We start from the raw sequence: 24,961 nt of genomic DNA on the forward strand, positions 1-24,961 counted from the left end.
TGATCTCAGCCTACAGGAGAAACGAGTCTCCCTCCTTGAGAGTTATTCGTCAAGCCTGACCTGATTAGAAGGTCTAGCGAATATTGAAGTGATAACGCATATGTAAAATAGTTGGTTGGATATGTGTAACAGTTTGAGATTATGGGCAATGCAGAAGAAAATAGATAAATGACGGGCTAGGAGATGTGGACATTTTGCTGGAGGCGTGAGGCTCGCTTCTGGAGGACCTTGACCTCACTTGAGTGCCAGACATCGCAGGGGGAAGCCGCGCTCCGTTTGAGCTCCCGTCAGAAGGGAACCCCTAGTGATATATCTCGAAGAGAAGAGAAGTGTGCGGACGTACCAGCTGTGGAATCGAGCTGGGAACGTTGTGGTCTCAAGTCCTGGTCGACGAGCAGATATTAAATCGCCCAGAAGCATTATTGTGGGCCGTGGGAGCGCCCTGACCAGACGCCGTCAGAGGGAAAGCGCCCTCGACCAATTAATCTGTGGTAAGCACGATAAACGCCAGTTCATAGTGATTGCTTATATTTGGTCGTGTGCCCAGCGACAGTAGCGATGTTTATTTATAAGTTAGACATGTTTTAATAAGGCAGAAGGCCTGAAATAAGAGAGTGGAGAGGGAGGAACACGGAGCGACGTCCGCCCCCTCTGAGCGCTGGCGGACGACTGAGGGAGCCTGGCTCCGGATGGAGGAAGACCCTCCCAGCGAGTGAGGACCGCCGCCAGGCGAGGTGGAGTATGGACCCGCCCAAAACGGGGGAGTCCACTCTCACTGTATGTAGAGGACAGATAGAGGTTTGAGGCAAGCATATTGTGTGGTTATTTTTGTTTATGTGTTAAAGGGGAACATTTTATTGGAACGTCGATGGGTTGCAGGTTTGTCTTTGGGGAAGAAGTTGCTGAGAACTTCGAAGCCAGCAGATGATGTAGCTGATGAGACTCCAAGGTAGTGGAGCAGAGGACCTCGAGCTGTGAGGAGAAGCAGCAGTGAAGAGGAGTGTCACGTGCTTCTGTAGAGGGGGTGTAGCAGCCAAGAGAGCTGTGGAAGAACCTAACAGAAGGGTGAAGCACCGTAGTTGCACAAGGAAACTTCATGATAGCAGCCTGGAGGAGCTGCAGAGGATCCTGGTAGTGAAGCCCGGCAGAACCTAAAGACATTAGGGTAGTGAACTTCCAGAGGTAGAAGGGGAAGTTCTGGTGGATTACTAGTAGGGAGTTGATAATGTTTGGTTGTCATTAGCGTGCAAGACGCAGTGAGAGGTGAGTGACTGTTGGCATTCTTATGTCAAGGAGTTTTTTTATACTGAAGTATCAATTAACATTTGTACTGGTATATGTTATTGCATTCAAATGCTGATTTTATATATATATATGTTATCTTGCTGATGGTGCAACAGTGTATGTAGGCTTGACCAACTTGAGGAGGTTAATAGTATCAGGTGGTGAACCAGGAGATAGGATACCACTTGATAAGCTGATAATAGAGTTCTGATGGTATTGGAGTGCAACCTGATTGTGATATTATAGAGTATAGGATTCATTATTATTATATGTGTGTATGTATCGTGTATGTGCTTTGTTCAGTAAATGTGTCACAATTTGCTGGTGTTTGCCCTTGTCCCAGTGAGGCTTCCCAGGAGGTAGTAACGAAGGAGAGAGAGAGAGAAAGAACCAAGAACCACTGCTCTGGACAGGGTAAAAGGTAATACTAATAAGTCAAAAGGGGATTGAGGAGATCATATCACCTAAGGAGAGAGTGGGGAGTCACAGCGGCTCGAGTGGGTGTGTGCACGTGACAACGAGGCTGAGTGTTGGAGCCGCATCCCCTAAACGTGTGACGTGGAGCCCCTCTCCAAGAGCCAGAAGCGCCTAGTGTGATCTCCTAGTGAAGTGTAAGCACTCTACCGAGTTGTGGGTTGGGTTGTCCGTAGAGAAGGATCAACGACGACAACACCAACCAACCCACAGTCTATAATACTCCATACGTAGTTTCAAATGTAGATATGACAGATCTCGAGAAACTCAGGATTCTGTACACCAGTAGATTGATGGTTGAGAGACGAGACCAAAGAGCCGGAGTGCGACCCCCGAAAGTACAACTAGGTGAGTACTCACAGTATACTCCGTAGCCGCTAGCTAGCCCTAACAGTTGATGTTTGTTATGGACAGAGGAAGCTGGCGGTTGGTGGCTACAGCGACTTCTGGGTGGACATATTCAAGGGCTCAGCCAATCAGGACGTCCACTCACTCATCTGGAACTTCCTTCTCTTTGACAATGTCACCAACTTCCTCAAGTAAGTCTGCTGTGTATTAGATGTCATGCTGCCGAAGATTTTTATATTCTCTAAGCCTGTTTTTCTAAGTGGTTCTATTTATAGGTCATGCAAAATTTGCTTCGAAAAGTAAGGTATAAAAATAGCAAATAATATTATGACTATGTTATCTGAATAATTAACACTTAGCGCTGTATTCTTTAATATAATATTTGCACATTTGCCTATTGTAGAGTTATAGTGTTTAGACTCCATCAATAACAAAATTTTATTTCCAACACCTTTATTACTCCCACATATAAATTATGAGGGACTGAGCACTCTCTGGGAAAAGGCAGATTGGCCATCCCCGAACATGGGAGGCAGGCGGTCCTCAGAAAGTGATGTGTACGGAGGTGGGTGACATGTCACTTGATTTCAATGTGGATTATACTTATAACTCATTGAAGCAACAACCTATTGAACCAAGTTCTTATAAGCAAAGCCTTGCCCCTGGCCGGGCTTGGGGAGTAAAGGAACTCCCAGAACCCTCTCCAGGTAAACTCCAAAGTAATATAAGTTGATTAGGTAGAATAATTTTAGTCAAAAATGGGAATGCATGGAAGTAGATTATCATATCAGAAATAAGCCTTTACCAATGTCATAAAGAACTGCAAAGACTATCTATGTGAGCCCTTCTCTTTTATATTTAATATATCATTCTATCGAGTAAATTACCACAATCATAGAGTTACAAATGTTTAGTCGATCTCTTGGAAAGGAAATAGATTACTGGCTTCGAAGTATCAGCCATTTCCGTTATAATGAGGTTATCTTGAGATGATTTCGGAGCTTAGTATCCCCGCGCCCGGTCCTCGACCAGGCCTCCACACCCAGGAAGCTGCCCATGACACCTGACTAACTCCCATGTACCTATTTACTGCTAGGTAACAGGAGCATCAGGATGAAAGAAACTCTGCCCATTTTTTCTAGCCGGCGCCCGGGACCGAACCCGGGACCACAGGATCACGCGTCCAGTGTTCTGTCCGCTCAGCCACCGGCTCCCCGATTTAGCTGAATGTCTAATGTGGTAAAATTACTAGAATGGATAACAAATACCATTCATCTACATCTTGAAAAACAAAGGTTAATAAAGTATTTACAAAATGAATACTTTAAAAAGTATTAATATTGTGAAAAATATCTAAAACAGAAAAAGTCATTCAGTTGGCTCCCGACAACACAGAATCCAGACCCACACCACGTCTGAGGGCACACCAGAAGCCCACAACGTCTGAGAGCCTACCGGGAGGCCACCACATCTGAAGGCACACCGGGAGCCCACCACGTCTGAGGGCACACCAGAAGCCCACAACGTCTGAGGGCATACCTGGAGCCCACCACGTCTGAGGGCATACCGGGAGCCCACCACTTCTGACGGCATACCGGGAGCCCACCACGTCTGAGGGCACACCAGAAGCCCACAACGTCTGAGGGCACACCTGGAGCCCACCACGTCTGAGGGCACAACGGGAGCCCACAACGTCTGAGGGCACACCGCGAGCCCACCACATCTGAGGGCACAACGGGAGCCCACCACGTCTGAGGGCACACTGCGAGCCCACCACGTCTGAGGGCACAACGGGAGCCCACCACGTCTGAGGGCATACTGGGAGCCCACCACGTCTGAGAGCATACCCAGAGCCCACCACGTCTGAGGGCACACTGGGAGCCCACCACGTCTGAGGGCATACCGGGAGCCCACCACGTCTGAGGGCACACCGGGAGCCCACCACGTCTGAGGGCATACCGGGAGCCCACCACGTCTGAAGGCACACCAGGAGCCCACCACGTCTAAGGGGACTCCGGGGAACCCACCATGTCTGAGGGCACACCAGGAGCCCACCACGTCTGATGGCACACCGGGAGCCCACCACGTCTAAGGGGACTCCGGGGAACCCACCATGTCTGAGGGCACACCGGGAGCCCACCACGTCTGAGGGCACACCAGGAGCCCACCACGTCTAAAGGGACTCCGGGAACCCACCATGTCTGAGGGCACACCAGGAGCCCACCACGTCTAAGGGGACTCCGGGAACACACCATGTCTGAGGGCACACCGGGAACCCACCATGTCTGAGGGCACATCGGGAGCCCACCACGTCTTAGGGCACACTGGGAGCCCACCACGTCTGAGGGCACACCGGGAACCCACCATGTCTGAGGGCACACCGGGAGCCCACCACGTCTGAGGGCACACCGGGAGCCCACCACGTCTGAGGGCACACCGGGAGCCCACCACGTCTGAGGGCACACCGGGAACCCACCACTTCTGAGGGCACACCGGGAGCCCACCACGTCTCAGGGCACACCGGGAGCCCACCACGTCTGAGGGCACACCGGGAACCCACCACGTCTGAGGGCACACTGGGAGCCCACCACGTCTGAGGGCACACCGGGAACCCACCATGTCTGAGGGCACACCGGGAGCCCACCACGTCTGAGGGCACACCGGGAGCCCACCACGTCTGAGGGCACACTGGGAGCCCACCACGTCTGAGGGCACACCGGGAGCCCACCCCGTCTGAGGGCACACCAGGAGCCCACCATGTCTGAGGGCACACCGGGAGCCCATCACGTCTCAGGGCACACCGGGAGCCCACCACGTCTCAGGGCACACCCAGAGCCCACCACGTCTGAGGGCACACCGGGAGCCCACCACGTCTGAGGGCACACCGGGAGCCCACCACGTCTGAGGGCACACCGGGAGCCCACCACGTCTGAGGGCACACCGGGAGCCCACCACGTCTGAGGGCACACTGGGAGCCCACCACGTCTGAGGGCACACCGGGAGCCCACCACGTCTGAGGGCACACCGGGAGCCCACCATGTCTGAAGGCACACCGGGAGCCCACCATGTCTGAGGGCACACCGGGAGCCCACCACGTCTCAGGGTACACCGGGAGCCCACCACGTCAGAGGGCACACCGGGAGCCCACCCCGTCTGAGGGCACACCGGGAGCCCACCACGTCTGAGGGCACACCGGGAGCCCACCCCGTCTGAGGGCACACCGGGAGCCCACCCCGTCTGAGGGCACACTGGGAGCCCACCCCGTCTGAGGGCACACTGGGAGCCCACCACGTCTGAGGGCACACTGGGAGCCCACCACGTCTGAGGGCACACTGGGAGCCCACCACGTCTGAGGGCACACTGGGAGCCCACCACGTCTGAGGGCACACTGGGAGCCCACCACGTCTGAGGGCACACTGGGAGCCCACCCCGTCTGAGGGCACACTGGGAGCCCACCACGTCTGAGGGCACACTGGGAGCCCACCACGTCTGAGGGCACACTGGGAGCCCACCACGTCTCAGGGCACACCGGGAACCCACTGTGGGAACTGACCTGTGAGATTTATATTTATTTAATTTATATGAATTTATATAGAATTTATATATACGTTAATTTATATATTACGATAGCTATTGGTATGATGTTAAGTGAACTGTATTTCCGAATTAATCTCACAAATCGATCCTTACACATTAGGGGGGTTTATATTAAATTTATATATATGCAGCCAATCAAACTACAGTATTAAACTGGTATACAATATATATATTGGTATACTGGTATACCAATATAAATATTGGTATACATTGAGGAGGTTCCTTATCTTATTGTACAGCAGGCTTAGTCCACCAGGTATAACTAGGATGTAGACACCAAATTATCCTCGTTTGAGGCAGCTTCCATCACCCAGTAACTGATGTATCAAGTCTTGCTTACTCTTCTTGTCCCTTGTTCCTGTCAAAGAATGCTAGCTGTAAAGCCAGAATCCTAATATATGAAAGCTATATCAGAGAAAGCACTGTACAATAGATATGATAAGGACCAAGGCTTAATTATCTTTATTGAGTCGAGCATTTGTGTTCTCACTGGTTCGCCCAATATCTACCTAACACTAATGGCCAAAAATGATTAGATAAACGGGTTTCGGAAAACACTTCCCTTGTGATTGTTGACAGCGTGTTGATGATGGCTGAACTTTGGTCTCCATAACACTTCGTCCAAGAGAATTTATAGGAGCTGAATTTGCTCCCCTGCGCCTCTGGTCTTAACAACAATGGCTGACCACTCCTTCCTCACGACTCTACTGGCTTGTCCAGATATCAGTAACTGATAGAAGGGTCACATTTACTTTATTTTGATACTGATAATTAAGTTAATTCAAATAAGATGTTTTTATAATGTATAAAGTCCAAAGACTAATGTATTTAAGAATAATTCCCAATAGAATAGCTGGTGAATTTATAACAGTATGTGGCAATGATATCCCGTTTTCTATTGACGGAAATTCCACTACAAGCTACATTTTCTATGGGTTAACTTGTGTATACAACACAGCAGCAATATTATCTGCAATTTCATGTATTATTATTAAATGGTGTCGGATTTTCCGACACCCACCATGTCTGGTGGTACACTGGGAGCCCACCACGTCTGAGGGCATACCGGGAGCCCACCACGTCTGAGGGCGCACCAGAAGCCCACCACGTCTGAGGGCATACCGGGAGCCCACCACGTCTGAGGGCGCACCAGAAGCCCACCACGTCTGAGGGCACATCGTGAGCCCACCACGTCTGAGGGCACACCAGGAGCCCACCAACTCTGAGGGCACACCGGGAGCCCATCACGTCTGAGGGCACACAGGGAGCCCAGCACGTATGAGGGCACACTGGGAACCTATCACGTCTGAGTGCACACTGGGAGCTCACCACTTCTGATGACCCACTGGCAACCCACCATGTCTGAGTGCACACCGGGAGCCTACCACGTCTGAGGGCTCACCGGGAGCCTACCACGTCTGAGGGCTCACCGGGAGCCCACCACGTCTGAGGGCTCACCGGGAGCCCACCACGTCTGAGGGCTCACCAGGAGCCCACCACGTCTGAGGGTTCACCGGGAACCCACCACTTCTGAGGGCTTATCGGGAGCCCACCATGTCTGAGGGCTCACTGGGAGCCTACCACATCTGAGGGCGCACCAGGAGCCCACCAAGACCCACTATCTCCCGGCACCTCTCGGCTAGCCCACGCTGGGCACCGTCGCCTATTGGGGAATTACTTGCAGGAGGAATAAGTTAATTTAATTTTATTGTTAATGTAATTGTTGAGTGTAAATTATCTGGTAAAAAGTGGACTGTATTTTTTAAATTTATTCCCAATTATATCCCACATACTTGGGATTTGAAATTGTTAGTAGATTAGGCTAGAACTAGCAATTAAATCAATATGATTTGATTGTTAATGTTAATTTATTAGTTAAAATTAATTTATTTATCTTGCTCTATCCCGGGGTTAGTAAAATAAAGGCCAGCTTAGCTATTCTGAAGATAAAGTTTTCGTGATAGAGGCGTCTCTGGTCAGGATGTGCCCACGTGAACAATGGCGCCTACGTGGTTAGACTTGCAGAAAGTCATGCCTTCTTGTCTAGAGCACACTATGCCCGTCAAGAAAGTATAATGTAATCTACCATACAAATTATATGTGACAAATTTAAATCAAGTGATTTATATAATATATTTTTGAAATCTTACATTTTTGTGTTAAATCTCCGGCCACATAATCGGATTAAGCTTTAATATTAATAAATTGTCCAACCACTATTAACTACTTTGAACCAGATAATGTTAATTCCCTGGAGTTGACGCGGTCAATTCCGGCAGTGAGACACGATGATCACTCGTAATAAGGTGATAACTCATGATGACTGGTCGCACGAGTTATCTCAGTGGTCTTTGGATGGTTACCTTCACCTTTTCCTCCATGTTTATTGAAGCTTGTTTATTTTGCTAGTTTCGGGAAAGAGAGAATAATAAATCAGATACTTCTAAGATTTCTTTAATTGTAATTTAAGATTAATCTTTAGTTACTAAATTGTGTTTATGATATCTTGAGGTTATCTTGAGATTATTTCGGGGCTTTAGTGTCCCCGCGGCCCGGTCCTCGACCCGGCCTCCACCCCCAGGAAGCAGCCCGTGACAGCTGACTAACACCCAGGTACCTATTTTATTGCTAGGTAACAGGGGCATAGGGTGAAAGAAACTCTGCCCATTGTTTCTCGCCGGGGCCTGGGATCGAACCCAGGACCACAGGATCACAAGTCCAGCGTGCTGTCCGCTCGGCCGACCGGCTCCCTTCCCCTCCTGCTATGAGTAGCAATTATTTATTGAGAAGAGTAGTTTTATTAACCGACTTGTTAACTCCCCCTGTATACGTGGCGTGTGTTACGTCACAGGGATTTCTCTACAAAAGATAAACAGAAGAATTACACGCAATTCTTCGGTTTCAAGTGATAATGAAATAATAATTAAATATAATTGAAATAGTACAACAAACGGAAAATGCATATTTTTATTGTATATACAATTTAAATTATATGTATAATATTAAGTGTAGATAGGTGAGGAAATTTCCCCACACTCCCCACCCGAAGAACCAGCTAGAAAACGTTCAAAATCTATCAACTTTCCGGTGAGCCAAGGCGATATATGCGCCCGGCTTCGTAACAATCCGGAGCGTTGAATAGGTATGCCAGATGGCAGTACCAAAACCATTAGGGTAAAATCGTGAAACGGAACGTGATCAGACAGTGCCCAGGCAGAGCAGGTGTCCAGACGTCCGCTCGTCATCACGGTGGTACCAGGAATCCTGGAGTCAGTATGTGGTACAACGTGTCTTGTTGTCTTGTATACTCTGAGGGCTACGATCTGATTACTTATGATCCACAGTTACTTGTTTACAAATAAAGAAAAAGGGTTTTACATCTCACTGTAAATATAAACAATATATTATTTGACTTCAGCCGTATAAATAAGATGTATAAACAACAAATTCAATTGTTCTGACTATTAAACATCAAATTATAAATCATAAAAGATGGAGAACTGTGAATTTTCTCATCACATGACTGAAAGATTGCTCCTAACGTATGTGACTTCTTGTGACGTCATGTTTTGCTGTGTTTGCTAGTTTTTGCTGGAGCCTCATGACTTGTTCTAAACATAACCATATTTAAAACATGTGGTCCTTTGTTTAATGTTATGCCACCAACATATTCCTACATTCTATGTACTATTGGATAATATTCCACACTAGCCATCATTGAAAAATTTAAGATGTGTAAGATGGAGTGGATCTGTTTGCTCGCTTTCGGTTGTATATATTGGTAGATCTAGCTTAAATGTATTCACTTCAACTTTGCCGTTAAAAATGTTGACAGGGCCAATGAAACTCATCATTTTGCAGTTTTATTATGACAAGGCCATCATAAAACTGAAAAATGAACTTTGGAAAGTTAGTTTTTTCACTTACTTCTCAAGTGAAGAAACCATAAGAAATGTAGAGAAGATTTATGTTTGAATCATAGATTTCATCTTTTCTGTGTTGTTGGCAGGCAGGTGATCTCTGGACGGGGTGTGCTGCTGGAGAACACACAGCACCTGCAGTACCTGAGGGAGACCCACCTAACCAACAGTGTAGACCAGGCCTCTGTCAGGCTTATGCTGGAGGAGTGCATTAACCCCTTCAGCGTCGGGGTCATGCTCAAGAGAAACTCTCCACTCAAATCCTCCATTGACAAGGTCTTTTGACCCTTTGTTGAGTGCTTGGGCAACCGGGAACATCTGACCCGGAAAGATGCTCATAATTATATAGTTTGATAATTACCCACGTATAAAATTTGTTTAAGTTGCTTCTCCCACCTCTTTTCTGTGTCAGGTTGCAAAATGTATTGATGGCCATAGCTTAAACTTGGGGTGCGTATTGGTTACATGGCTACAGTTTTGGTCAGTAATTACCCATCATCGCTAACATATTGTGGTCAAAAGAATTATTTCTTAGTTTTCTGGAGAAATGTTTGAGCTAATAATAAATCACAGCAAACATGGAAAGTTAAATAAATTAACGGAGTGGCCCAGGCTATCAACCTTAGCGTACCTAAATCTTTTTTTATTCGCACCAATTGCCTTATTCACAGTCATTGAGTACTTTTCTAAGCTTGTATAAAGAAAAAATATTATATTATAGGATTTTCTAATCCGAGGGGAATCAAGTGGTCGATTTATCGAATTACGCTGACTCTAATAGCTAATAAGCTGACTCTATTAACTGAAACTTTTGAGCTGTGGTGTTAGAGCCCATGGTGCTGGCCGAGGTGCTGGTGCCCATGGTGTTGGCTGAGGTGGTGGTGCCCATGGTGTTGGCTGAGGTGCTGGCGCCCATGGTGCTGGCCGAGGTGCTGGCGCCCATGGTGCTGGCCGAGGTGCTGGCGCCCATGGTGTTGGCTGAGGTGCTGGCGCCCATGGTGCTGGCGCCCATGGTGCTGGCCGTGGTGCTGGTGCCCATGGTGTTGGCGCCCATAGTGTTGGCCGTGGTCTTGGTGCCAATGATGTTGGCCGTTGTATTGGCCGCTATGTTGGTGTCAACGGTGCTGGCCGCGGTGCTGCCGCCTTTGGTGCTGGTTGTGAGGTTGGCGCCCCATGATGCTGGTTGCAGTGCTGGCGCCCATGGTGCTGGCGCCCATGGTGCTGGCGCCCATGGTGCTGGCGCCTATGGTGCTTGCCGGTGTGCTGGCGTATGGTGCTTGTCGGGGGGACTGGCGCCCGTGGTGCTGGCGTCCATGCTGCTGGCTGTGATGTTGGCGTCCATAGTGCTGGCGCCCATGGTGCTGGCGCCAGTGGTACTCGCCGTTGTGCTAGCCGTAGTGTTGGCGCCCAATGGTGCTGGCCGTAGTGTTGGCGCCCAATGGTGCTGGCCGCAGTGCTGCCGCCTTTGGTGCTGGCTGTGAAGTTAACATGTAGCTCGCATCTTGTAACTCTCTCATCACTACCTAGCCTCAAAACCTTACATTTGTCAACATTAAACTGCATCTGTCAATCTTTTGACCATTTCAAACCCCAATTTAGATTATCTTGAAGTGATAGTGAGTCTTTTTCCGTGTTTATTACCCTAACGATATTTGTATCATCGGCAAATTAGCAAATATTGCTTCTCAAACCTGAATCTAAATCATTTATATGTATTATGAATAATAGAGGTCCCTGGACAGACCCTAGAGGTTCTGTCGTGTAGTAGGAAATAGTAGTAGTAGTAGTAGTGGAAATAGGCCCATAAAGGATCCCTTTAGTTGGAAATTTTCAACACCCATATACTAAACCCTAGTGCAATAATATATATTTATTGTACTAAGAAATCTAATTTACTAATACTACTGACCAGTAGCGTAGTACCATCTAATTCTAATTAATATGAGACATAATACCATCAAATTCTTCCTATTATTCCTGGCTGCGATTGTGTCAGCCATCCAGCTCTCATGGGAATAAGTATGTGTATAAATCGAATTAAACCCAGTCTAACCTTGTTGAATTTATTAAGGAATATAGATTGGCAATTGATTGAATTCAATACAGTAAATTATATCGATGTTTACTAGTAAAATTTTCCACAGTTGCAATCAAATGATGCAGTAAATAAATGTCATGAACTAAATTTCACCTACGTATATAGATAATTCATCTAATGTCACTAAGGTTTAATGAAATATTCAGCAAAAAACACATGCTTTTAACCAAAGTACGTTATTGTGACGTAAAATAACGTCGATAATGTCTCCTTTTAGTGGGAAATTTGAATAAGATATTGTGAATTATTTGCCGAGTTTATAATTTCTGGCGTCAGGTGGCGTGCGGAACACTGGCTATGGAGACTTGACTGAGAGAGGGCTTGAAATTTGCTAACACTTCATGGCACAGTCTCTGAATACAAAAGACATGAAAATGGAACACCGCATATGGTATCGGCCATATTGGATATGTGTCCTGAAGTTGGTTATCATTATCGTCTGTTTATAGCAACATCCGTGCTTTATCGGACCTCAGACTGATCTGACAACTTCATCTTAACAAGGACACTGTGTTCGGTAGGCTAAGTATCCCTAGAATAATTTGTTGTGGCCGTGACTTATTGTTAACTTTGGGTACCTTGCTGTTATGCAGAAGGAACACTAAAAAACATCTGAGTGTAAATTTCCATACCCAATCAGCTCTAATTTTTTGAGTATGTGTGTGTGTATATATATTCACTCTTAGATAGAAATTACATAAGATTAATTTTGCAGCATGGCGCTATCTATGAGAGAAGGGTACTCTGTTCTGGTGAATCATGTGTTTCCAGAGACAATATTCATTGAGAGGATTAGACTTGTTACAGAAAGTTGTCTTACGTTTCCACATTCATTATTAGATAGCTAAGCTTCCAGTTTATTAATAAATCAGTAGTTATGTTGGGGTTTCCTACAGTTCTTATCTCTTTACTCGGTGAGCAACCTTAACTGTACCTAATCCTGGCAAGGTCGCCAATGTTGGGGTTTATACTCTATTCTTACTCTGGGGTGACCACCAGTTATCTCAAGGTCACTCACCGTAGCCCTGCGGGTCTTCACTCTAATCCTCTCGGCGCCACTGCACGCCAGGAGAGTATCCTAGTCAATCCCAACCGGCCTTCTGATTGAGAAGGAGTGGGAACACACTTCTTGTTTACTTAACTGTTGTGTGGCCCGCCCCAACCATAGGGCTTTACTATTAACCACAAGGTCGCCAACTGGTGTTTTCGGTGTCCAGTAACACCTCAGTGGACTGGTGGAATTAGTGGTAGCCTTGGCAAGGTCACACTCAAAAGATCAGGAATCCGGCAGGTACTTACTCTTATCACTCTTTGCTTTCCAGTATAATATAGCCACAAGATCAATGGAGGGGATGATATAAACACAAAAGTAATTTTGTATTTTACTTAAAATGCATGAAAGATGTCACAAGGTCAATCAATAAATAGATCAGCTGATCCTGGCTGTGGCCGGTAGTTCCCACGAATATTATGCACTCACTAAGTGGCAACACCTCCCCCTCTCGTCAATGTCAAGAACAGCTGATCGCCTGGCTCCGCGCGAAAGTTTATTGCTTGTTTTCTAGATTCACGCGCGCTGTTTCTTTAAGTTCTCCAATATTACTAGAAACTCGCACACTCGAGATTAGCAACAAATAGCACGTATTACTTAGTTACACTGTACTCGGGCTCAAATATTCGTTTCTACAATCAATGCGACAATGACTCACTGTAATGGTTTTACCTGCCCTTCATTCAATGATATATTATGAAGTATTTAACACTGGAGTTTTCAGTACTTTCTCTCGTGGGCGATAACACAATAATTCACTGTACTCACAAATGACTAATCACTGCATGAACATAGACATATATAATGTATATAAATCAGACATCAATAAATGGTAAATAAATAGTTTCTGGGCACATAGTCTAACTTCCAAATACTGGCATAATATTATATATAATTTATCACTATATGTTCACATCTAAGTCTCTAGAAAGATATACAAAACACAGTAAATTTATCACTTGTTCCAGGTGCCTGTACACACCAATAATAAACATAAATATTATAAGTACTCTTGGTAGTACTACACTGCACACTGGTGCCTTACTGTGACATGGGTGAGACTTGCTCACGACATATAAAATCCTCAGGCTAGATAATATAGCTAACTAAAGGGGAATGGGGAGGGAAACTAGAAACACCTACTTCAACCTATCCTCCGATGAGAGTCGAGTTGTAGCTCCTGGTCCTCGTGTCGGGAACGCCCCCACACACACGTTGTCGTGTCCTACCGGAACCACTCGTCGTCCCACCGTTTAGCGCGTCGTCTCCGTGCCTTCTTCCCTGCAGGTCCGTGCTCCTTCTCGACTTCTGGTAGGGTTGGAGTCGGACTCCTGGCCGTCGTCTTCTCCCAGCAATGGCTGCCGCCTACGTCTCAGCTGCAGTCGTCCGGAATCCCAAATAGCCCTCTTCTTCCTTTGCTACCCAGTGGCTCTGTCAGCCACTACGCCGTCACGACTGGGTAAACTGCTTCAGACGTCGCCTATGTCACTGCACAGACTTCACTTCTTCTTGCACAGTACCTGACTGGAGCACTTGTTGCTCAATAACCGTCGATTCCCTCTCTGGTTCAACACATGAACTAGGGAAGACCTCACAGAGTACTGGCAGACTTCAGGTGACGCGTAAATCCACGGGAGCGGGAAACAACTGTCAAACTGACAGGACCAATCGTCGCACGTCCAACCTCCTTGACGTGTCGTGTCTGACTGCTGGCGCCAGCGCGGCGCGCTGCCCGGACCCCCTTCCTTCGTGACGTCACTTTCGCCACGGGAGGTTTTCATTGGCTCTCGGTGCCACATTGCTGTCGGTGACCAATCCGGTGCCACTGACGTCACACAGTTTTGGCGGGGAAACAGGAGAGCCAGCGCCATCTTGGCTTCCTAAAGGGCCTAAACCACAGGCCAAAATATCATTGTTTCACAAATTTCTCGGCTCTCTGAGAACACCCCACTCTCTCCCATATATCAAATTGATGCCTGCGACCTAGAGAATGCTTGGGTAAAGTGGACATGACTCTTACTGCAGGCGTGGGAGAAATATAAGGGGGGGGGAACACCGTCACATACCCCTCCCCTTAAAATAAGAGTCATGTCTGGTTAGTGTATGCGGGATAGGGCATCTGCTACTACGTTGTCCTTCCCTTTGATGTGCTTGATTTCCAGCCGGTATTCTTGCAGTAACAACGCCCACCTCGTCAGGCGTTGGTTGGAATTTTTCATCTTGTATAAAAATGTGAGAGGGTTGTGTTCTGTGAATACCAGAACAGGTCTCGCCCCTCCTCCCACGTACACATCAAAGTGCTTCAGGGCCATAACTAGCGCCAATGCCTCCTTCTCAACAGTGCTATAGGCCCGCTGGTATTTTACAAACTCCTTCGAGTAGAACGCTACTGGCCTATGTACTTCACTCCTTTCTTGAGCCAACATGGCCCCTATTCCAACGTCGCTGGCGTCCACGTACAGGATAAAACTGGCTGAAAAATCTGGAGATATTAATACCGGGGCCTCCGTCAACAATTCCTTGGTCTTTTCAAAAGACTCTTGGCAGGCCTCTCCTCATCTCCATCTTACATTCTTGGAGAGTAGCTCGGTTAGGGGATGCGCTACCGTGGAGAAATTCCGGCAGAACCCACGATAGTACCCTATCATCCCGAGGTACCTTAGCAACTCCCTGCGCGTCTTGGGCACGGGGTATTCCTTTATGGCTGATACTTTGTTATCAACAGGAGTGACTTCACCTTGGCCGATGACAAAACCGAGGTACTCTAAGTGAGCTTTCCCAAACTCACTCTTGGCCAAATTTACAGTCAAGTTGGCCTCCTCTAGCCTTCTGAATAATTCCCCAAGTCTCTCCAGATGCGTCTTCCAATCGTCGGCGTACACGACGATGTCATCGATGTAAACCGTGCAGCCTGCGGCACCCCTTAACAGCTCGTTCATCATTCGCTGGAAGCAGCTGCCGCTGTTTTTCATACCAAAGGGCAACACCTTGTACTGGTACAGCCCGTCAGGAGTTGCGAAAGCCGATATCTTCCTGGCCTCAGGAGTCAGGGAGATCTGGTAGTACCCCTTGAGAAGATCGACCTTGGATACGTACCGTGCACTGCCCACCTGGTCAATGCAATCACTCACTCTTGGCATGGGGTGAGAATCTGCCACTATGATGGAGTTCACCCTCCTGTAATCTGTACAAAAGCGGTATGTTCCGTCGCTTTTTGGATCTTTGTTTGGAGGACGGGCTGAACATTTAGTGCTGTGGTTCGAACAAAAATCGTCAGTGAAGCAAATGTTCCGGAAGTGTTCGAACGAAATCAGTTGTGAGTCGTGTGTAAACCTTTTTCATTCATAAACAGGGGGTTAAGCGGGTGCATGGAGTCACTTTTGGGTTTTTGTTTGGAGGACGGGCTGTCAGCAAAGCACTTGTTCCTAAAGTGTTTGGACGTCATTAGTTGACGTCAAGATGCTGTTAACGTCTGGAGGCCATATGTGTTCTGTGAAGAACAACATACCATGTACAGCTGCAAAGCTTACCCTGATCGTGCTACACGTATAAAACGACTCAAGGAGTTACGTAAATGCACCAGGTGTATAAGGTCACATTATCCCAACACCTGTGCAACTCAAATACGCACCTGCAATAGATGCTATAAGGGACAACACCATACAGCACTTTGTGGGGACTCAAGTACAAAGTCTCCCAAACCACAGATGGAGGAAGGAACTTCTGCTTCAGTACAGCTTTTTATCTTATTACCTGACGTAAGTGTCTTATCAACAAGGTCTGATCATAAATCAGCTCTACCCACTGCTCAATTGATTATTAAAAATGGAAAGTCCAAGGTCACCATACTTGGATTATTTGACCAAGGATCCCAAATGACCATTACCTCAAAGGAGTTGGTTGATGCCTTGAAACTCAAACCTGTATGAGAGACACGAATAGACAAAGCAGGATTCCTGACTAACTCAAGAGCCCAAGTCTTCATGGTAGTACAACCTAAAGTACGTTTATAGGGTTATGTCCGAACGATGCAAGCTCTTGTAGTAGATAGATTCCCAACAGACCTGTATGTATATGGTCTTGGGACAACAGCCAAATTCCTGAAAGAAAAGAGGATCAAATTGGTTGACAAAATCACATCAGACAACCTCTCCAATACTGGAATCCTTATGGGATCAGATGTCTACCATAAGTTTATCATAGGAAAGGAAGAAAAACAAGGAATGAACTTGTTACCATCTGCAGGTAGCTATTTGCTAACAGGCCCAGTATTACGACTGAAGCAACCCGCACCTGTAGACCACCAACATGCCAACCCAGTAATGGTTGCATGACTAGGAGTACAGTCTCCATTACAATTCAGAGACATGTCTGAGGATGAGCTTGATCCTCCTGTACATAAATTATTGGATCTGACAACTCTCAGCATTGTCCCTGAACAACCTAGTCCAGATGACAACTGGACTTACAATCAATACCTGGACTCAGTTATCTACAGAGATAATCAGTACTGGGTCCAGTTACCACGGAATCTGAATCAACCTCAGCTACCCGTCAACCATTTTATGGGACAAAGCCAATTAAGATCACAGGTGTTGCACTTACAAAGACATCCTGAGAACTTGAAATTGTACCATGAAATAATACAGAAGCAAATCAATGACAAATTTATCGAAGTTGTCACAAATGATAACCTAAAGGAAGGACACTACCTGCCACATAATCCTGTACTGAAAAATTCAGCTACTGCCCCACTATGGATAATATTTAATTGCAGTGCAAAGGCAAGGCAGAATAGTATTTTGTTAAATGACTGCCTTCAAACTGGGCCTAGCCTGACACAAAGGTTATACGACGTGCTGTTAAAGTTCTGCATCAGGACTTACGCATATACGGCCGACATCAGCAAGGCTTTTCTTAGGGTAGGTCTCCAAGAAGACCGTAACTACACAAAGTTCCTATGGATTAAGGATCCTAACGATCCAAACAGTGAATTAATCAATTACAGGTTTGTGTCTGTTTTGTTTGGTGCCACATCTCTGTTTCTGCTTCAAGCTACCTTAGACACGCACTTGAAGAATTCCACTAGCCCAAATAAAACAGAAATTAGCAATGACTTGCATGTGGACAATTTCCAAGAAACAACCAGTAGTGAAAGTAAACTGCTGAACATATACAACGAGGTAAATCGAGAATTAATGGGAGCAAATATGCCTCTCCAGTCGTGGGGTCTCCAACAATGCCAAATTAATCAACTGATCGCAACTGAATTTCCCAACTACCAGGTACCCGAGAAGACAAAGGTACTAGGTGTCGAATGGGATACGACAACAAATCAGTTAACAATCAAGTCGGTGGAGCCAGATACCATTAACTTAACAATGAGAAAATTACTCTCACAAGTCAGCAAACCCTTCGACCCATTAGGACTATTAAGTCCAATCTTAATTAATGGAAAGTTGATAATGTAGAAGTGTTGCCAAGGAAAGATTGGCTGGGATGATCTTCTAACACCTACCTTACAAGAAAAATGGCAAGGGCTAGTGAAAGATTTAAGTATCCTAGAGTCTGTCAAGTTCCCTCAGAACACAGTAAATGAAAAAGAACCAATTAAGCTACATGTATTCTATGATGCCTCAGGAAAGGCTTATGGCACAGAAGCTTACTTGGTCTCAAATGGGCAAGCCAATTTGCTCACATCAAAGGCCAGAGTGGCACCGTTAAAGAAACGATCATTGCCACAACTGGAATTAACGGCCTTACTGCTAGGTGTAAGATTGGCTCATTATCTGATCAAGGCCTTAAGCAACATCCACTTTGAAGAAACAGTGGTATGGTCAGATAATGAGGCAGTGCTACAGTGGGTTAAAAACAATAATAGTAAAAATCCTTACGTGAGTAACCACGTTAAGGAAATACGAGAGTTGTCGACAGGGTAGAACCGGCGATATGTACCCACCAAAGAGAATCCAGCTGACTATCTCTCCCGAGGCCTGACTTTACCAAAGGCCTGACAATTAACAAAGGCAGAGATGTGGTTCAATGGACCTCAGTGGCTAATCAGCGACCAGTGGCCTAAACAAAAGCAACAAGTCATTGTGACCAATGTCACTGTTCCCACTGAGAACCCAGAACTACCTCGGACTTTGGTAATTGATCCTAATCGGTACTCTGAACTGAAGAAACTAATAGGTGTCACCCAAGTAGTGTTTGATTTTCTAAAGAAAATAGGAATCAAGCATAAATTCCCTAGTGCCCTAAGGTACAGGGTCAGGATTCTGTCCAAAGTTAATGATCTCAGCCAATGGGTCTAACTTAGTGGCAGGAGAAGCATGTCTGAGGAAAATCTGGACACATCCAAAGGTACATACAGCCCTAAATCAACGGCAGTACCACTGGAAATTCATACCTCCTAGAACACCATGGCACGAAGGCTTCTATGAACGCACGTTCATAGAAGCCTCCATGCCATGGTGCACGGTACGGTGCACGGTGAAACTTTCTCTACGGAAAACCCTACACCGCCAAAAGATTGACCTACAGGAGCTCCAAACCATAGCCATAGAGATAGAAGCACGAGTTAATAACCAACCACATACCTACTTCTTTGATGATGTTTTGCAGCATGAACCATTAAGTCCAGCTCATATGATATATGGGAGACCTCTCAGCACTCTTGTGTCCCTTACGGACGAGGAACCAGAGGATCCTTCAGATGTCCAAGAGAGTGATTTGGTTCAACGTTTCAAACATCTATTGGTGGTGATAAGTCGGTGGAATAACGTATGGACTCGAGAATACCTAACTGCTCTGAGGAGGTATCATTACAGGGCAAACAACCCCTACAACAGAATTAACTTGAACCCTGGTGACATAGTTCTGGTAGACAGCGATGGGCCACGGTCAGAGTGGCCTATAGGCCAAACAGTCTCTGTTCATCTAGACAGCCAGGCCATCATGAGGATAGTGAAAGTAAAATGCCGAGGCAACACTACTCTTAAAACATTAGAGAAATTAATTGCTTTAAAACTGGCAGGAAAAGAATACGTTCAATGACTTCCAGCACCCGAAACACCAGTACGGGACATCCGTCCACAAAGGACTGCAGCACAACAATGCAAACTAAAATTAAAGCAGCATTATAATTCTGATGGTGAGGAATAAAGTGATTGCAGTCCTTACCGGGACTTCGACCCGTGTTCCTCCTCCCTGGAATTATGTCGGAAATCCGACACATAATAACATAAGTTACCCCCATAAAGAAAAAGAGAACGGGTATTCAGTGACGTTATACAACAAGACGTTTATTATATATCTCATCTCTTTTTAAACAGCAGTCTAGTGTTTAAACTTAATAAAAAAGTGTTTACTAGGACTGAATATAATTAAATACAACAGGAATATAGCTTAACACTCTACCCCTTAAACATAAATAGAACCACCAAACATTTGAGGACGTTTCCCCTAGTGCGCCGTCTCGTACAACACAGCAACTCGTAAACACAATGAGAAGCTCTTCCTCACGAAATTTACAACACCAAAAAGGTTCTTTTCCGAGCTTCGACACAGGATCCGCTATGATCCGCCCAACTGAAGATCTCATGAACAAAGGGAAGAACAATTTTCAGTATTTCTATTGCATTTAATACTGGCCATTATTATTGTACGAAATATCGTTATACTGCGGGATGAAAATCTCTAACACGTACGTACTCTACATTACACAGCTCCTCTTATTCCATGTCATACCTGTATTTATATGTTTAGGGGAACCATTATTAATTCTTTAAATCCCAAACAGGTAATTGTGAGGAAGTTAGTGAAGCAGGAAGCTGGCTCCCAACATAATTATAGAAATTGCTACCACTAGCTGTACATCAAGTCTTGTAGGCCTGCAGACAGCCGCCATTACGTGGCACTCAGAGGCACAGGGCCACACCCTTATTTGATGTTACAATTACACAGCCTTAGCAGGCCCCAACAACAGTAGCAGCTAAGGCCCTTGTGTTTAATACTGTAGACATAGAATTAGCAGTTATTAATTTAATTTGCTGAAATAATAGTAGATTAGACCACCGTATGTGGTATGATTTATAATTTATATATCAAAGTCTAGGTAAACAATTTGTGGTTTATGAAGGATCCACCTCAAAGTGGTTTAAGCTACAAATTGACCCTCCCATTGTGTGAGAAGGTCTAGCAGCTGAATCAGAACTTACAGTCCACTTACATATTAACTAACTAACTAATTTACTAAGAACTAAGAACTAACTTAGAAGAAAAATAATCAAATAAAAATAATATAATATTAAAGTCAATTAAATATAAAAATAAGTAAATATGTAATAATTAACAAAAGAAAAAGAATTAAACTTCTAGGATTTTACCACAATGGGAATAAATATGAAATTGGGATTAAATATGCAAATATTGAATACGGACTTATTGAGGGAAGATGAGGGATGGCTGGCGGTGAGGTCATTGGACATTAGGGATCAGTATACCTGTGTGGGTCATTGAGGTAACTGTAACTTTCGGGATGACAGAATGCGGCCTTTTAATCTCCTTGTGTAAAATAGCAGGGGTCAGAAGGGAGCTGTTTAATTCCCTCTTTGGAAAATTATATATGCCGGAAGGAAGCGGTAGATAAATTATATAAACTATGAAAACACCCCCTACGCCATAGACTGACCATCGGGAAAAAAATCAAAACACCGATGGGCCTACAGGTGGCAGGGGGAAATGATGAAAACACCCCCCAGGCCTATGCACGGTCGGGGAAGAAATGAAAACGGCCGACAATAGGCCCAGTTACTAATACTCGCAGTACATGTCATATTAGAGAGGCTGCAGTACAGGTCATATCAAAAGGTGTACAGTACATGTCAAATTGGAGGAAGCACAGTACATGTCATAGTAGAGGGTGCACAGTACATGTCATTTTAGAGGGTGCACAGTACATGTCATATTAGAGGGTGCACAGTACATGTCATATTAGAGGGTGCACAGTACATGTCATATGAGATGGTGCTGCACAGTACATGTCAAATTAGAGGGTGCCCAGTATTTATCATATTAGAGGGTGTGCAATACATGCCATATAAGAGGGTGTACAGTACATGTCATATTAGAGGATGCACAGTACATGTCATATTAGATGGTGCCCAGTACATGTTATATTAGATGGTGTTGCAGAGTACATGTCATATTAGTAGGTGTACAGTACATGTCATATTTAATGGTGCACAGTACATGTCACATTAGAGAGTGCACAGTATATGTCATATTAGAGGGTGCACAGTACATGTCATATTAGACGGTTCATGTAATAGAGGGTGCACAGTACATATAATAGAGGGTGCACAGTACATGTCACATTAGAGAGTGCACAGTACATGTCATATAAGAGGGTGCACAGTACATGTCATATTAGACGGTTCATGTAATAGAGGGTGCACAGTACATATAATAGAGGGTGCACAGTACATGTCACATTAGAGAGTGCACAGTACAGGTCATATTAGAGGATGCACAGTACATGTCATATTAGACGGTTCATGTAATAGAGGGTGCACAGTACATATAATAGAGGGTGCACAGTACATGTCACATTAGAGGGTGCATTACTGGAGCCAGTTGTAAGGAATCACACAACTTAGGCCTCATATGATACCTTCATTATACTACTAAATACCCCAGATGGGTCTTCATTAACACACATAACTAGTAATATTTGCTCTTACTAAAGTAACTCCTTTGTTAGATGAATGTCAAAAACAGCAATAATTTGTAAAGCTTGTAATATTGTGGTTTACCAAATTTACAGAAATTTAAACCCTGAATATAGTATTTCCCCCAATAACTACTTTCATGATATATTATAATTTAAAAATGTTTCATATATAATCAGTTCAAAAGTAAAAGTATGATGTGCACAGGTAATCCAGGGCCTACGCGAGAGTGGTCTGGTGAATAGGTACTTCCTGGAGGTGCTGCAGGAGGACCACGACCGCATCTCCTCCCTCGCTCGATCCTCACCCGACACTGCACCTCCCGCAGAAGGCGTCCAAGTTCTCACCCTTGAACACCTCCAGGTGCACTTTTCTTTCCTCCCTCTACATCTGAAAGAAAACCTTATGTGCATTTTTAATTGGGTTATTAAACTTGTGGGGTTTATCAGGTTTCTGCCAGTATAAAGTCCAGCAAACATAAGTGCCTCCAGAAGGAATGGTATGGTTAGTATCAGGAAAAAGGTTCTAAGCCAGAATGACGATATTGCGGTGAGAAAGATGGTGAACACGGGAATCTTGGAAGCGAGGACGGAGTTAAGTAACATCTCCAGTTAGGCAATTGTCTCCAAGACCTGCGTGCGATTGACAGGAGCTCGTCTTGTGTACACTTTATTAATGTTCACAGCAGTTCTACCTTGATGTACCAGATATAAAGAAAGTTGGCTAGAACATACTGTAGCATTTAAAGCATTTTCACTAGAGAGAGGGCGTTTAAAAAATTAAGTAATAATAACAGCAAAATACAAGAATTGCTAAATATTTTGACATTTATTTATATATATATATATATATATATATATATATATATATATATATATATATATATATATATATATATATATATATATTTATATATATATATATATATATATTAGTATATTTTGGTAGCAGTCTTTCCTGTAGACATATATTATTAAATATGACCGAAAAAGTAAGATTAATAATTCTAACACGAATTTTCTCAATCTTTCGTACATTACGCTTCACTGTTGGAGGTAAATCAAAAATCACTTCTCCAAAATTCATTTTTATTTCTAGTCTGACGCGACACGGGCGCGTTTCGTAAAACTTATTACATTTTCAAAGACTTCACAAATACACAACTGATTAGAACTTACGTATCTCTGCTATTATATCTACATTTGAGTGAGGTGGGAGGGATGATGTGGCATATAGTGATGTGGCATTAACACAAGACAGAACATGAGGGGATATTAATAGGGTATTAAAAGTATCAACACAAGACAGAACAGAAACAATGGGTATTGAATAAAAGTGTTTGTAGAAAGCCTATTGGTCCATATTTCTTGATGCTTCTATATTGGGGCGGAGTCTTGAGGTGGGTAGAATATAGTTGTGCAATAATTGGCTGTTGATTGCTGGTGTTGACTTCTTGATGTGTAGTGCCTCGCAAACGTCAAGCCGCCTGCTATCGCTGTATCTATCGATGATTTCTGTGTTGTTTACTAGGATTTCTCTGGCGATGGTTTGGTTATGGGAAGAGATTATATGTTCCTTAATGGAGCCCTGTTGCTTATGCATCGTTAAACGCCTAGAAAGAGATGTTGTTGTCTTGCCTATATACTGGGTTTTTTGGAGCTTACAGTCCCCAAGTGGGCATTTGAAGGCATAGACGACGTTAGTCTCTTTTAAAGCGTTCTGTTTTGTGTCTGGAGAGTTTCTCATGAGTAGGCTGGCCGTTTTTCTGGTTTTATAGTAAATTGTCAGTTGTATCCTCTGATTTTTGTCTGTAGGGATAACGTTTCTATTAACAATATCTTTCAGGACCCTTTCCTCCGTTTTATGAGCTGTGGAAAAGAAGTTCCTGTAAAATAGTCTAATAGGGGGTATAGGTGTTGTGTTAGTTGTCTCTTCAGAGGTTGCATGGCTTTTCACTTTCCTTCTTATGATGTCTTCGATGAAACCATTGGAGAAGCCGTTATTGACTAGAACCTGCCTTACCCTACAGAGTTCTTCGTCGACTTGCTTCCATTCTGAGCTGTGGCTGAGAGCACGGTCGACGTATGCGTTAACAACACTCCTCTAGTACCTGTCAGGGCAGTCGCTGTTGGCATTTAGGCACATTCCTATGTTTGTTTCCTTAGTGTAGACTGCAGTGTGGAAACCTCCGCCCTTTTCCATGACTGTTACATCTAGAAAAGGCAGCTTCCCATCCTTTTCCGTCTCGTAAGTGAAACGCAGCACGGAACTCTGCTCAAATGCCTCCTTCAGCTCCTGCAGATGTCTGACATCAGGTACCTGTGTAAAAATGTCGTCAACATACCTGCAGTATATGGCCGGTTTCAAGTTCATGTCGACTAAGACTTTTTGCTCGATGGTACCCATGTAGAAGTTTGCAAACAGGACACCTAGGGGAGAACCCATGGCGACCCCATCT

General features: G+C 44.9%; 1 protein-coding gene across 1 annotated transcript in view; it reads left to right on the forward strand.

Annotated features, from left to right (window-relative positions):
• Window positions 1-23,012, forward strand: part of LOC123755252 (ionotropic receptor 21a) — a 273,589-nt gene extending 250,577 nt beyond the window's left edge. The window contains exons 11-14 of the mRNA XM_069327997.1: window positions 2,173-2,297; window positions 9,713-9,899; window positions 22,711-22,866; window positions 22,953-23,012. Coding sequence (XP_069184098.1) covers window positions 2,173-2,297; window positions 9,713-9,899; window positions 22,711-22,866; window positions 22,953-23,012 — 528 coding nt within the window. The remainder of the gene's footprint in view (window positions 1-2,172; window positions 2,298-9,712; window positions 9,900-22,710; window positions 22,867-22,952) is intronic.
• Window positions 23,013-24,961: the final 1,949 nt, after the last annotated feature.

This window comes from Procambarus clarkii, chromosome 20 (assembly GCF_040958095.1).
Source record: "Procambarus clarkii isolate CNS0578487 chromosome 20, FALCON_Pclarkii_2.0, whole genome shotgun sequence".
NCBI classification, from domain to species: domain Eukaryota; kingdom Metazoa; phylum Arthropoda; class Malacostraca; order Decapoda; family Cambaridae; genus Procambarus; species Procambarus clarkii.